At 46.9% G+C, this 12,939-nt stretch overlaps 1 protein-coding gene across 1 annotated transcript in view; it reads right to left on the reverse strand.

The window, feature by feature from the left end:
* The window catches only part of LOC138287201 (sodium-coupled monocarboxylate transporter 1-like), a 566,599-nt gene that overhangs the window by 266,855 nt on the left and 286,805 nt on the right, over positions 1-12,939 (reverse strand). The window contains exon 6 of the mRNA XM_069227561.1: positions 11,917-12,057. Within this exon, the coding sequence (XP_069083662.1) occupies positions 11,917-12,057 (141 nt within the window). The remainder of the gene's footprint in view (positions 1-11,916; positions 12,058-12,939) is intronic.

Here is a 12,939-nt window from a genome sequence, read left to right on the forward strand (position 1 = left end):
CAGCACCTCCAGCCCGACAACTTTCAACCCACCAGATTACGACCCACAAACCACCACAGCAGTTCTTCCATGGTGGAAAACCAATGGAGGTCCGAACCGCTGCGCTCACGAACTCACCTCAAACAGACCACAATTCCACATTGGGCAAGTTGAACACCCCACAACTGACACACATACACATACCAGACACACCCACTCACAGCACTATATAACCCCCCACACACAACCCACAATCCTTTGTGACAAACATCACATATACAGATAGCGAAGACCCACAAACTATTTACTTAGCACATATACCCCATAGGTATGTATACCTTCACACTTAGCACACACCACACAACTGCATGATCAACACTATACTCACATCACAACTGCACACTAACACCACAAGCAACCACCACACACATCCAAACACCCCCACCCCACCAAGCATCCTACACTGCACCCAGACACACACAGTTCCTAAGCCCACCCACAACACAACCACCTTGTCCCGTCAAAAGCGCCCACACTTCACTTACGATGAGTTGAGGGTCATGCTCAATGGCATTGTCAGGGTAGAGCCACAACTGTTTGGAACACAGGTACAGCAAACATCCATTGCCAGGAAAATAGAGTTATGCCAGAGAATAGTCGACAGGATCAACTCAGTGGGCAACAATCCACTCACAAGGGAGGACATCAGGAACAGGTGGAACGGCCTCAGGGCAAAGGTGCATTCCATGGTATCCAGACACCAGATTGCCATGCTGAAGACTGGCGTTGGGCCCCGCCTCCTCCCCCAGAGTTCGCATCATGGGAGGAGAAGGTCTTGGACATCCTGCATCCAGAGGGCCTGACTGGAATACCAAGAGGACTGCACTCTGGTAAGTAACTAACACTCCCCTGGCATTAAATCGTACAGTCCAGCATGCCTCCTCACCACCCAATCACTCCCCAATACACCCTATCTTCCACTACACCTCCCACCTAATCACCTAATGCCCCTCTCCTGCATGCCACACCACCACCCAGCCCCAATGCCCACACAGTCCCTGCTAAGTGCATGGATAGCAGTGCACTCACAATCACTATGACTCCCACAATGCACCTGCCCATTCCCATCCAAACCTGCAATGTGCAGCTCACATCACATCTCTGGCGTGTATGACTATTGCACCAGCTACACCAACTGGATCCTTAAACTGAAGAGCACTATGGCAATGACAGCAATGCAATGCAAACAACGCCAAACACAGACACAGCACTGTCACCAATCCTAAAGGCCACTAATCCAGATCAACAACCCAGAAATGGACTGAACATGGGCTTGTACGTAAGACGGGATATACCATGTACAACATGCACAGACAGGACAAGCAATCTTTTATACACATATATATCCCATACTACTTGGACTCCATGCTGCAATGTACAGCCATGCCCACTCACAACTAGCAAGCCTGATTTGCCACATGTTAACAGATCACACCTGTCACTTAAACCATCACACAGGAACAGAACCTACCCTCCAACCTCAAGTTACCAAGCATGACCGAAAACAACCCCTATGGAGCATGGTACATATGTCACAATCCAACATCCACAAACTGTGGTAGCAATGCTGCACCTGAGATTGCCATAGCTGGGAATCAAGTCAAGACACTGTATGCATCAGACAAAGACACAACCATTCACATCTCCACCATTTAACCCTCTCTCATTCCATCCACAGGTACCCATTCTAGTACCACTAAAGAGAGGATACCAGAGACTGCTAGCCCTCCTCAGGATAAAGGCCCCAGTGAGGACAACAGCGCTGGATGTCTGGACAGTGACAACCTACCTGGCCCTTCTGGGAACCCTGGTCAGTCTACCACTCCCTGCCTCACCCTGCCCACATCAACCCCCCCACCCTGTGGCACCAACATCACAGCCAACCCTTCGTCCCCAAACCTGTGTCCCAAAGACTGTTCAATCAATAGTGTACCCCACAGTACAGGAACCTGGGTCGATCCCCTCTGACTTCTCAGGGCTAGATTGTGGAGCATGCAGCAGGCAACTATGATCTGGCATGCCTTTTGGGGAGTGTAGAGGAGGGCACCTCCAGAGAGGTCCAGGCACCTGAATCCTGCCTTCAGTAGGCCAAATGTCCTTTCAATTACACACCTTGTCCTGCCGTGGGCCTCATTGAAACAGAGTACCCCTTCTGTGGCAGGGTACCTCACTGGTGTCAACAGCCAGGGAAGGTTAGAATAGCCAGAGTCACCTGTGTGCACAGAGGTGGGACCTGTAACAATACAAGTATAGACATGGGGAAGATTGTGATGACAGGTGCTAAAACAGAAACACACATCCAAATGCATACATACTGATGAGCCAAGCTCTCTCTTTCTGTAGACGTGCCATCATGTGTGGGACATTGCGGTTCCTCAGAATGAAGGAGTCATGCACAGATCCTAGAAATGTGGCTGCCACTTGGGAGATGTACTGGTCTGCCACACACACCACCTGAACATTGATGGAGTAGTAGTTTTTCCTATTTCTAGACACCTGTTCATTGTCACTGGGAGGGACCAAAACTATATGGGTGCCATCTATGACCCCCAATCACATGAGGGATGTGTCCCATCTCACAGATGTCTGCCTTCACATGGGCCAAATCCACACGTTGGGGGAACCTGATGTAGCCTTCCAGGTGTTTCAAGAAAGCACAAAGTACATCCTTCAAAACAAGACTGAACATGGGCTGTCACATCCCTGCTGCAAAGCCTACCATATTCTGAAAAAAGCCTGTGGGAAGAAAGTGTAGCACTGACAGGACTTGGACTGTGGAAGAAATGGCATAAGGATTACGTATGGCGAGCAAGAGTTCTGGCCCCAACTGGGTACAAAGATTCATGATGGTGTGACGATTCAGATGGTAGGACTGGATCATATGCCTCTCCTTCAGTGTTGCATGGTCGACTAGCGGACGATGCACTGGTGCATGTCTCAATCTCCTCCTGAAAGGCCATCTAGGATAGAGAGGACAGAATGCTCAATATGAGAAGCACTCCACACGTGTCAGTTGAACATGTCCTCATCACACACATCACGTCATGTGACAACCGGCCATATGACGTCACTGTGTCATGCTTGTCACATGTATCAGCCTAGTCACGATGGCACAACATTGGTCTCTTCCGCATTCTGGTCATAAAATGGGTATGGCGCACTTATAGTGGTGCAGCAAGGCATAAGATCTGCATAAAATGGCAGCCGCCTGTCCTGCTTCACAGGACAGTTGGAAGTGATCTAAGTCCGCCTGCGTATGTCATCATGGCAGTAGGCGGTCGCAACCGCTGTGCAACTTCTCACTGGTCAACATTGCTGCCTATGGGGGACTGGGGCCAATGGCGATCACCGCTGGCAGTTACGGTCCTGTATGAGCACCATTTTCTGCAGGCTAGCTCATTTGACTCCTGAAACTCTTGCAAGAAAGACCTCCACAACATGAGCTGCTGCTGTGTACTGTCTCTGGGAGCCATCATGCCACGTCCTGCAGGTGATATGGTCCAGCCTTCACTCAAGAAGAGCTTGAGAAGCTGATGGAAGGGGTTCTACCCCTATATGGACAGCTATATGGGACACCAGAGGAACAGGTGAGCCCAATGTCATAGTCATGTGTGATAGGGGTGTGTGTGTGAGGGTGAATGGCGTACGTGTGGCAGTCTTGGAGTACATGCATGCAGGGTGAAGGGAGTTAAGGCGTGCAAACTGTGATGTGTATGTGTGGGCATTTGGTGAGTCTGCTGTTTATAGTCCACTGCTATTGGTATGGTGCCAGTCTACATGACTTTCTCCTTCTGTCTGTGTCACCTATGCAGGTAAACGCCCATCAGAAAAAAGGGATCTGGCCTGCCATCGCCAAGCAGAGGCAAACCCTGGGGTCCATGCCCGGCAGAGCACCGATTTTCGTAAGCGGTGGGAGGACCTGAGACGCTGGGCCCGGAAGACCACAGAGGCCCAGCTGGGGATGTCCTTCCAACAAGGGAGGGATGCCCGTCGGACCCCAACTCCCCTAATGGCCCGCATTTTGGCAGTGGCCTACCCTGAGGTGGATGGGCGATTGAGGGCAGCACAGCAACCACAAGAAGGAGAGTACTGACTGTCTCTTGAAACTTGGCTGTCCTTAAATGGGATTGGGTGCCTCACTGCAGGCAATTTGACATTGTCGTTTATGCTACATGTTCATCGTCAATTGGCAATGGGTATTTGGCAACCTGGCAGAGTATCATTAGTATATGTGTTGCCATGCTGTACTGTCAGTGGATGTACATCTCACATTTCCATTCCTCTCCATGTCTGTAATGTGGACATGCAGTGAGGATATTGGCACATGTCCGACTCCATCCTGACCATGCAATAGATGTGAGTGTTTGGATCACCCTAAGCATTGTGCGTGACCAGCTCCATCCATCTGCATTAGTGGCTCTGAGATGTCAGGCCACTCCCATCTGTGTTGTCAACCTGTAAATGCTACTTTGTGACTCTCCTTTTATCACTGGGACTATGTGCATAATGTACTGTATCTGGCATTGACAGGTTGTGGGGCTGCCATTACAGTTCCACCATAGAAATGGCCATCATGGGACAGCAGTATAGGCCTGATAGATGACTAGGCATATATGAGTGATCTGCTGACTGTAGGGTATGTGTAGGTAGGCAAACTGGGATCCTGCAATATGTGGAATATATGTGGCCCGATTGCACAAATCATGGATTCCTAGGAGATATATTTGGGGGGATGCGGCCCTCAAACTTATGGGATGGCACTAGAGGTGGTACGTGCCTTGGCTGATCCCTAATTTGTCACCATGGTATGTACATGACATGAATGACAAGCCCTAGAAATTCCTATGCTGCAATGATGAGTAACTGCATACATCATGTCAAGATGCAAATTTGGAATGCACATCTAATGGCCTGTGACTATTACAGCTTGACCTGGGCAATAAGTAGTGGCAAATAATGAGTGGTTTGGGTTTGCATGACACATGGCTTGTTGATGTGATTCACAATTTGGATTCAGTCTCCTCAGGCTGCCTTAGGTGGTAGTGGTATGTGTGAATGGTGTATAGCCAGTGATGTTTGTCCATGTGGGCCTATTGAATGCTAGACTTAGCCCTCTGAGATGTGTGTTGTCTGGCCTCTGTGGCAGGTTTTGCCATATGTGGAATGGTGTGTGTGAGACTGGAGTTGTCATGGTGTGTAGTCCAACTGATAAACCTGCATGTGTGGTGGCATTGGAAGTGGGCCATGATGTTACATGTGTGTTCCAGTGGTACTTCTTTAGTGATACTGCACTCAGTGAATGTGTTATATGTGGTACATGGCCCTTTGTTGGTGCACTTAGCAGTGTGCTGAGTAGTGTGATATGTGTTAGGAGTCAGCTGCACTGGCTCTGTGTTAGGGTCTGACTGATCACATGGCTAAACCACAGATTCACATAGTACACATTAGATGTGAACTGTTTGGGTGTCTGACTTGTATTGGCTAACTGAGAGTTGTTGTCCATTATGGCATCACTATACTGAGGGGTCAGTCATGTAATATAACAGGTAGGTGCAGTGTGGTCTGTGAGTGGAGTTGTCTTCACTGTGATTGACATGTCACAGAGGACATGGACTTTTCAGGTGTTGTTACTGTAGAGGCCTGATGTGTTGTGTTTAGTCAGCTGCACATCCTATGTGTGAAAGGGGTATGGGGAGCTAACATGTGTATCCAGGCATACTATTGATAGTGCATCCAGGCCATGTTGTTCCAGCTAAAAGGGCTTTGGATGGCCTTGTGGGGTTGACTCTAGTAGTGTGACCTACTTGGGTATTAATGTAGGTGTGAGGGATGGCATACAGATGTAAGTAGAAGGGACATGTAAAGACAGGATATAGATGAAGTGTAATGGCAATTGCCATTGCCAAGCTATGATATGTATTGTCAGAAATGAACAAGTTTTGCTGTGTCTATGGGAGGTATATGTTGACCCTTTTTCCTCTATCTATCTCTCTCCCCCTCCCTCCTTCTCTCTCTCTTTGTGTGCATCAGCATTGTCGAAGGAGAAGGGGCACAGGCAAGTGGGGAAGCAGCAGCCCATGGGACCCAGGAAGCTGGCACCAGCGAGAGCAAGGGGCCCAGTGGGACGGAAGACGAGGGAGTGCCACGGGGGAGACTGGATCTACCACCTCTTCTTCGGAATCCTTCTCCGATGGACACTCCCTGACGATTGCGGACCCATCTAGGACCACACCAGCACCATCTTTGTCCACCACTCCCCTTACTACCACCGTCCTCCCAGTTGCTCCCCACCCAGTTGCCCGTGCCCGCTCACCCAGGAGGGTGGGCATCTCTTTCGCCACAGGCACCTCTGCCCCTTCCCCAATCAGCCCTGCTGCCCTCAGTCAGGAGGCTATTGACCTCCTGATGTCCATCTCTGTGGGCCAGTCGACCATTGTGAATGCTATTCAGAAACTTGCAGCTCAAGTCCATCAGAGCAATGCGTTCCTGGAGGGGATTCATGTGCCATGGCTGGCCTACCGAGATCCTTTCAGGCTCTGGCCTCTACTCTGACGGCAGCCAGTGTCCCTTTGTCTTCCATCCCTCCTCCAACTACCTCTACCCAATACCACACCCCTCTCCCCATATCCATCCGTACACATAAGCATGTATCCTCCTCAACAGACAAGGGTAGCTCAGACCAACACAAGCATCACAAGACCCACCACCGGTATGCACACAAGCAACACCCACCTGCAGACACAACAACAGCCACTCCCTGCACTGACTTCCCACCACCCCCTCCTTCACAGAATTTACACCAGACACACCTGTAGCCAGAACACCATCATTCACGGACCCAGTCACCAGCCCTTTCTTATCCACAGTCAGCACAATATCAGACCTGCAGACATCCACTCCAGTCACCACATCCACCCCCACCATAACCACTGACACCCTCACATGCAGCACATGTACCATACCTGCAGAAACCACCCCAACAGACAGTCACCCATTCACCACAGCATCTCCCTGCACCTCCTCCCCACTCCTCCCAAAACACCTAAGCGCCCTCACTCACCCACCCAACAGACAACCAGCACCAACAAGCATTCCACACACGCACCTGCACCCAAGACATCCACCAAAACACATCTCACAACCATTACCTCTCCCTCCACTCCCAAACCCTTTTGCCATGACTGCCCTGTGTGTCTAAGAAACATTTCCTCGCAGAGTTTTCCCTGTTCCATACCCCTCACCCACCCTGTGAAAACCCCAAGCACTTTGTGTCCCTCCGCAAGTCCAGCTCTTCCACCTGCATGTCCTCCCCTGCCCCGCCCCGGGAGTGCCCATGCCCCTCCCCCTGCCAAGAAGTCTTCCCCTCTCATGCCTAAGGCCAAAGACCCTCCTCCCAAGCCCATAACCAAGCCCAAGGACCCCCCTCCCAAGCCCAGACCCAAGCCCAAGGACCCCTCTCCCAAGCCCAAACCCTCCCCCTACACCCACCCTCAACCCTGAGGTGCCTGCCTGCCCCCTTGATGCCCCTACCCTGTGGGGATCATTTTGCAGTCAGGAGTCAAGTAGGGGCACAGTGAAGTGCCATTTGTGCCTTTGGAAGGATGAACGTTGGACTGGCCAATGGTCTTATGATTGTAAATAGTTCTTTATTTTTATTACATTTCACTTTACTGATACATCTGTGCCAACCAGGTGTTGGATTCAATTGAAGCATACTTGTCCGGCCTTTATTTCTACATGGCTGTTTAGTGTTTGTGGGCTTTGGTTTGTGTGTGTGAGACATGTGTGTGTGTTGTGCTAGCTGTTGTGCCTGGGCTGCATTTAGCCACTGATAAGATCACATAATATTCCCTAGGAAATTATGCTTATTTAAAGTTGACAAAGAAGTATGATCCAATGAACAAAAAAAACAGCTTTGAATGAATGGATAGACAATAAGCCTGTCTTTAGGAGGCTAGCAGCTTAAAGACTCATGGCAGGCCTTAGTGGTTAGGAAACAGCAATCAATGTGCAACTAGGCAATAGCAAAATATAGTTGGTAGTCAACCATACTGATATTAGGAGGCAAGTAGCTTAAATACTTGTCAGCAGTTTCATGTAGACCCCACTGATTGGAAAACAACAATGTGCAAAATAGGCAACAGAGCTTAAATCTGAATTCCATTTTGCCAGTGATATGATCACATCATATTCTGTAGAAAATTATGCTTATATAAAAGTAAGCAAGAAGTGTGATTCACTGAGCAATAAAACCAACATTAAATAGCTAGCCACTTTGATGACTCCTGACGTATTCATAGCAGCCCCCTTCTAAATAAAGTGCAGAGGTAGTTTCCTGCCAGAGGGCAGGTGACTGGTGAGGTGCATAAAGTGCCGTAGTGCCATTAGATCATTGCAGCCTGAACTTAAACTTCTTCCCCGACCTCCTCCAGTTGCCTGCCGTGCCTTTCAGATGTGTCCTTGCTATTTAGTCTCTTTTCAGCTATGGTCAGGATTCTTACAAGGAGCTAGTTTAACAGTACATCTTTGCAGGCGAAACACGCTTTTACCACCTGCTTGCATGTTTGAATACCATTATGACTGAAGAGAGATTGCAGCAGTGCTCTTTGTTCACACATGAGTTCTTTGCATATATATGTATATATATATATATATATATATATATATATATATATATATATATATATTTATATACATATATATATACTGTATATATATATATATATATATATATATATACATATATATCAGATGGATTATATGTTCTTCCTCCTCACACAGACAGCAGCAGAGTGTTACCAAGGAGAGAAGGATGCAGAGACGATACAGTAGATATTTCTCCTTAGTGGTTTTAATAAACCCAGTACCTAACTAATGCTGAGGTGCTGCCTTGGTGTAACTTTGCAGGATAAACCATCCATGCGCGTTCCCAGATAGTAAAGCTTTGACCTCTGCGAAGGAGACTCGTTTGATGGTTTTGTTAACTAGCTGTTTAAAGCTGTCATGTGTCCCTGATGCCTCCCAGAGGCCCTGCAGGCCTAACTGATCTATTGGGTCTTGGTGTCTATAGGCCCTTGCTGTGCTTTTCTCCTTAGTCAATAGTTCAGCCCATAAGTGAGCATTTAGGGTCCCTGGCTCTGCTCTTTTGATCTTGTGCCAGCATTGGATATAGGCGCCTCTACGAGCCAGCGCTTGCTTCAGCATACCAAATTCTAGTCTTATTTGGGCTGGTGACGTGTATCTAGGTAGGCTAAAGATCAATCATAGTGCACCTGTTACTATACCATCCAAAGTGGTCACATCTCTCCTCCGCATTGACTCACTTCCAAAGCTGATTGTTGGAATAAGTTTCGCCTGATTAACTTGGACCAGTGGAGAGAAACTTGAACCAGCGACTTTTTTCATTAGGTTTTTTAGTGCCACTGCTGTTTCTATACCTCTCCTTTTCAGCACTACCTTCTGGGCAGGGAATCAGCCTTTACCATATATTATAATACCTAGATATTTGATTTCATGGATGATTTCAAGCTGTTGTTTTTCCAGGTACCAGCATTGTGCTTCTTTTGCCTTTCTTCAGTTCAAGTTCATGGCTTTGATCTTATCCAGATTTATGCTCAAGCCTTTTTTCAACTTTGTGTACTGTCTAATAAATGCTGAAGGCCTACCAGAGTTCGTCCGATAAGTACTAGGTCGTTGGCGTATAGTAAATTATAGAGGAGGAGGCCCCCCATCTTCAGGGCATGAGAATTGCACTTATCCGGCCTGGATGATAAATCTGAAATAAAAACATTGAACAGGATCGGGGCTAAGACAAAGGCCTGTTTCAGCCCACTTGTGGTTGGGATCCTTCTTGACAGGTTACCTCCAGTTCCCAGCTTCACCTGTACCCAAGTGTCCGTATGCAAGAGTATCGTTTCAGGAGGGGAGATTGAATCTTCCATTTGGCAAGTTTGAGCCACAATTTGCCTCTGTCAATGTGATCGAAAGCCAATATGTGATCGATAAAACATACATACAGTGGCAGTTTAGCTGCTATCGTGGCATCAATCAGTAGAGAGAGAGTTAGAATATTGGTGGTAGTTCCCATAAGCTTACTGAAGCCAGTTTGATTAAGAGGAATTTCCTTTTCCGTTGCCCAAGATATTAGTTCCTCTCGGATGAGACTAGTGTAGTATTTGGCGTCATTATCTTTCGTAGCTACCAATCGATAATGTTTTGCCTTATTTTTATCACCCTTTTTATATATTGGGGAGATGATTGAGCCCCTCCAAGAGGCTGAGATTGTCTTGGTTTGTAAAATTTGTTTGAAGATCAGTTTCAGTGATTTCTCCCATTAATCACGGCCTAGTTTAAACAAGACTGGGGGGATCCCATTTGGATCTAGTGCTCCCTCCCTTCTGCCTTTGCCTGTCCTTTTTTAAATTTCTTTGGCTGAGATTGTGATTGTAATTGTTGCCTGATTGTTGCAGGTATTGTGAGCTCTCTCTTCATCTGTTGGAACTGACATAGCTTCCTCGTTTGCTTTGCTATTGAGGTTGCTATTACAATGATCCCAAAGAAAGCTTGCCAAGTCTCTTCTGTGAAATGTGAGCTGACTCCATGAACTGTGGGCTTTTGTAAAGTACCGATCGTGTGCCAGAATTGCGCTCTGTTATTATTCTTTACTTTGTAAAGAATCTTGTCCTGCAACGTCTCTTCTGACTCTCTTTTTATTTGCCAAGTTAGCTTTTTTCTAGCTGCTTTTATTTGCCTCATCTTCCTTTAGACATTGAGCAATTGGGTGAGCAATTAGGCCTTGAGCCAAAACCTATGTGCAACAGTAATGGTGATAGGGCTGTAAACAGGGCCTCAAAGTAGCCTTGTGGGTGGAATGGTGTCAGAGCTCGGAAGCCATGCTTTCACACACGTTCTTCCCCACAGACACCCAACTTCACTGGCTTTGCCTATTATAACTCCAGACAAGTTCAATAAGTGTATCCAGTGAGTAGTATAAGGGGATACTCCATCAAACTTTTGACAGGTACGCCTCCCCAGACATTCAGGACCAAGTGGCTGCTTGGGGGCCACCTCACAGGGCGGAGCATTGGGATTGTAAGGCCAGACCTCTACACTGCTGTCTAATCTAGAAAGAGCAGCTGGGAAAATGCTGCAAAGGCCGTGACATATGGTTAGCCTTACGTGTAACCCCTCAATGTATTAGAGCCATCAAGGAGAGCATGTGACCGCTATGTGTTGTAGAGGCGTACGCACTTTTTGAACTATTGAATATATATAAGGAGCCGGCTAGATCAGCATGCCAAACCGTGAACCATTGCTGAAATAGGTTGTCAGGGAAAAATGAAGAGATGCAATCTGCTCACCAGAAAAGCCGCCTCCTCGGGGGCCCAGAACACTATCAATAGATATTATCGGACCCTAACAACTCTGGTGTTGGATGAGAATGCACAGTAGGCTGCCCCTAAAGATGGTGGTTCCGACATTACCGGTTTGCAAGAGGAACTTTGCCAGCAGCTTGAAAAGCTCAGCCTCAAGGATTTGCAGCAACTTATATCCCCTATTAACGTTGGAAGCAGCGGTAGCAAAGCCTCAAAAGAAGAATTAAATGATGCAATCAATGTCATCGACACTGAAGACGATGGAGAAGCTATAGCACCACCTCTTGTCCGCCTGTCGTAAAGCCCACCTTTGCTGTTGTTTCATCGCTTCTCCCCACTTTCCCTTCCTTAGCACTACCCAATGTAAAACCCTCATTGTGTGCAGTGGTTGCTTTGTAGCAAGGTTTGCCCTGTAGCTGTCAATGTAGAAACTCATACAAACACAAGTGGTAAAACATAAAAGAAGTAAAGAGAAGCATGGCAGTAGATGTGTACACATTACATTTTGGCCTGGAATCTGGTTTTGCAGGAGACGTATCGCTGGACTTGAGCTTGATTCACTCCATATATGCTGGTCCAGGTAAAGGTTCCACCTATAACAATCGTCCAGAAGGTGTGTCTCTGTAAAGGGTGAGGGTCGAAGCTAAATGCAAGATGAACAAACACAATTTAATATTGCAAGTTTATTTTTAAAGTGCTAAAAGGCATTATACAAATTTGCAAGTAACCTGGGGATTGTTTATACATAATCCTATGTTACCACATTGTGCTGCTTGAGGACAGCAAAGCAAAAATATACTGGTTCTATCATGACTACAGATTAAATGTTACACTGTAAATGTATTTTAGAATATAACAAAAACACGCAGTGACAACCTGCCAGACCTATAAATATTACCATGAAGCACAAGGCAGACAGTCCCTAGGCCCATCCAGTAAATATGGTCACAATCGATCTCAGCACCTAAAAAGGTATCATCAAATAATGGAGCATTGTGGAATGCCTATTGTTGGTGATTGTTAGCAGTGCAGGACTGTTTAAATTGAATTATTGTATTACTCTACACTAGATGGTCCATGTAAGCATTGACAGAGCCAACAGGTTTCGCTTGCATTCTCAGTCCTGTCTTAAACATTAAAAAAGACTGCTGCAGTGGAATACAAAATTTAAAAACCTGCTTTCTGTACACAATGCATCTATATGACAAATAATATATTGTGTGACAATTCAATGCACTTTGAGGTGTAACATAGTCCCTTATGCATTGCAATGCAAGCACTCCATAGGAGGTGGAATGAAACGCCAAACAGCCTATTGCCTTAGGTGTGAGTAAAATACTGCTTTGGGAGTAGCCAAAGCCTGCTCTATGTATATTTATTAAAGAACCAGCAAAAATAAGTTGGGTAAACAGCAAACCTGTAAAGCCAATCCTAAAACACCACTTGAAAAAGAGCAGACTTTGGACATGTCATCATGGCCCATAGGGATTCATCCCTGTCATTAAGACCAAGCTGCAAATCCATA

This window comes from Pleurodeles waltl, chromosome 4_1 (assembly GCF_031143425.1).
Source record: "Pleurodeles waltl isolate 20211129_DDA chromosome 4_1, aPleWal1.hap1.20221129, whole genome shotgun sequence".
Taxonomy (NCBI): Eukaryota; Metazoa; Chordata; class Amphibia; order Caudata; family Salamandridae; genus Pleurodeles; species Pleurodeles waltl.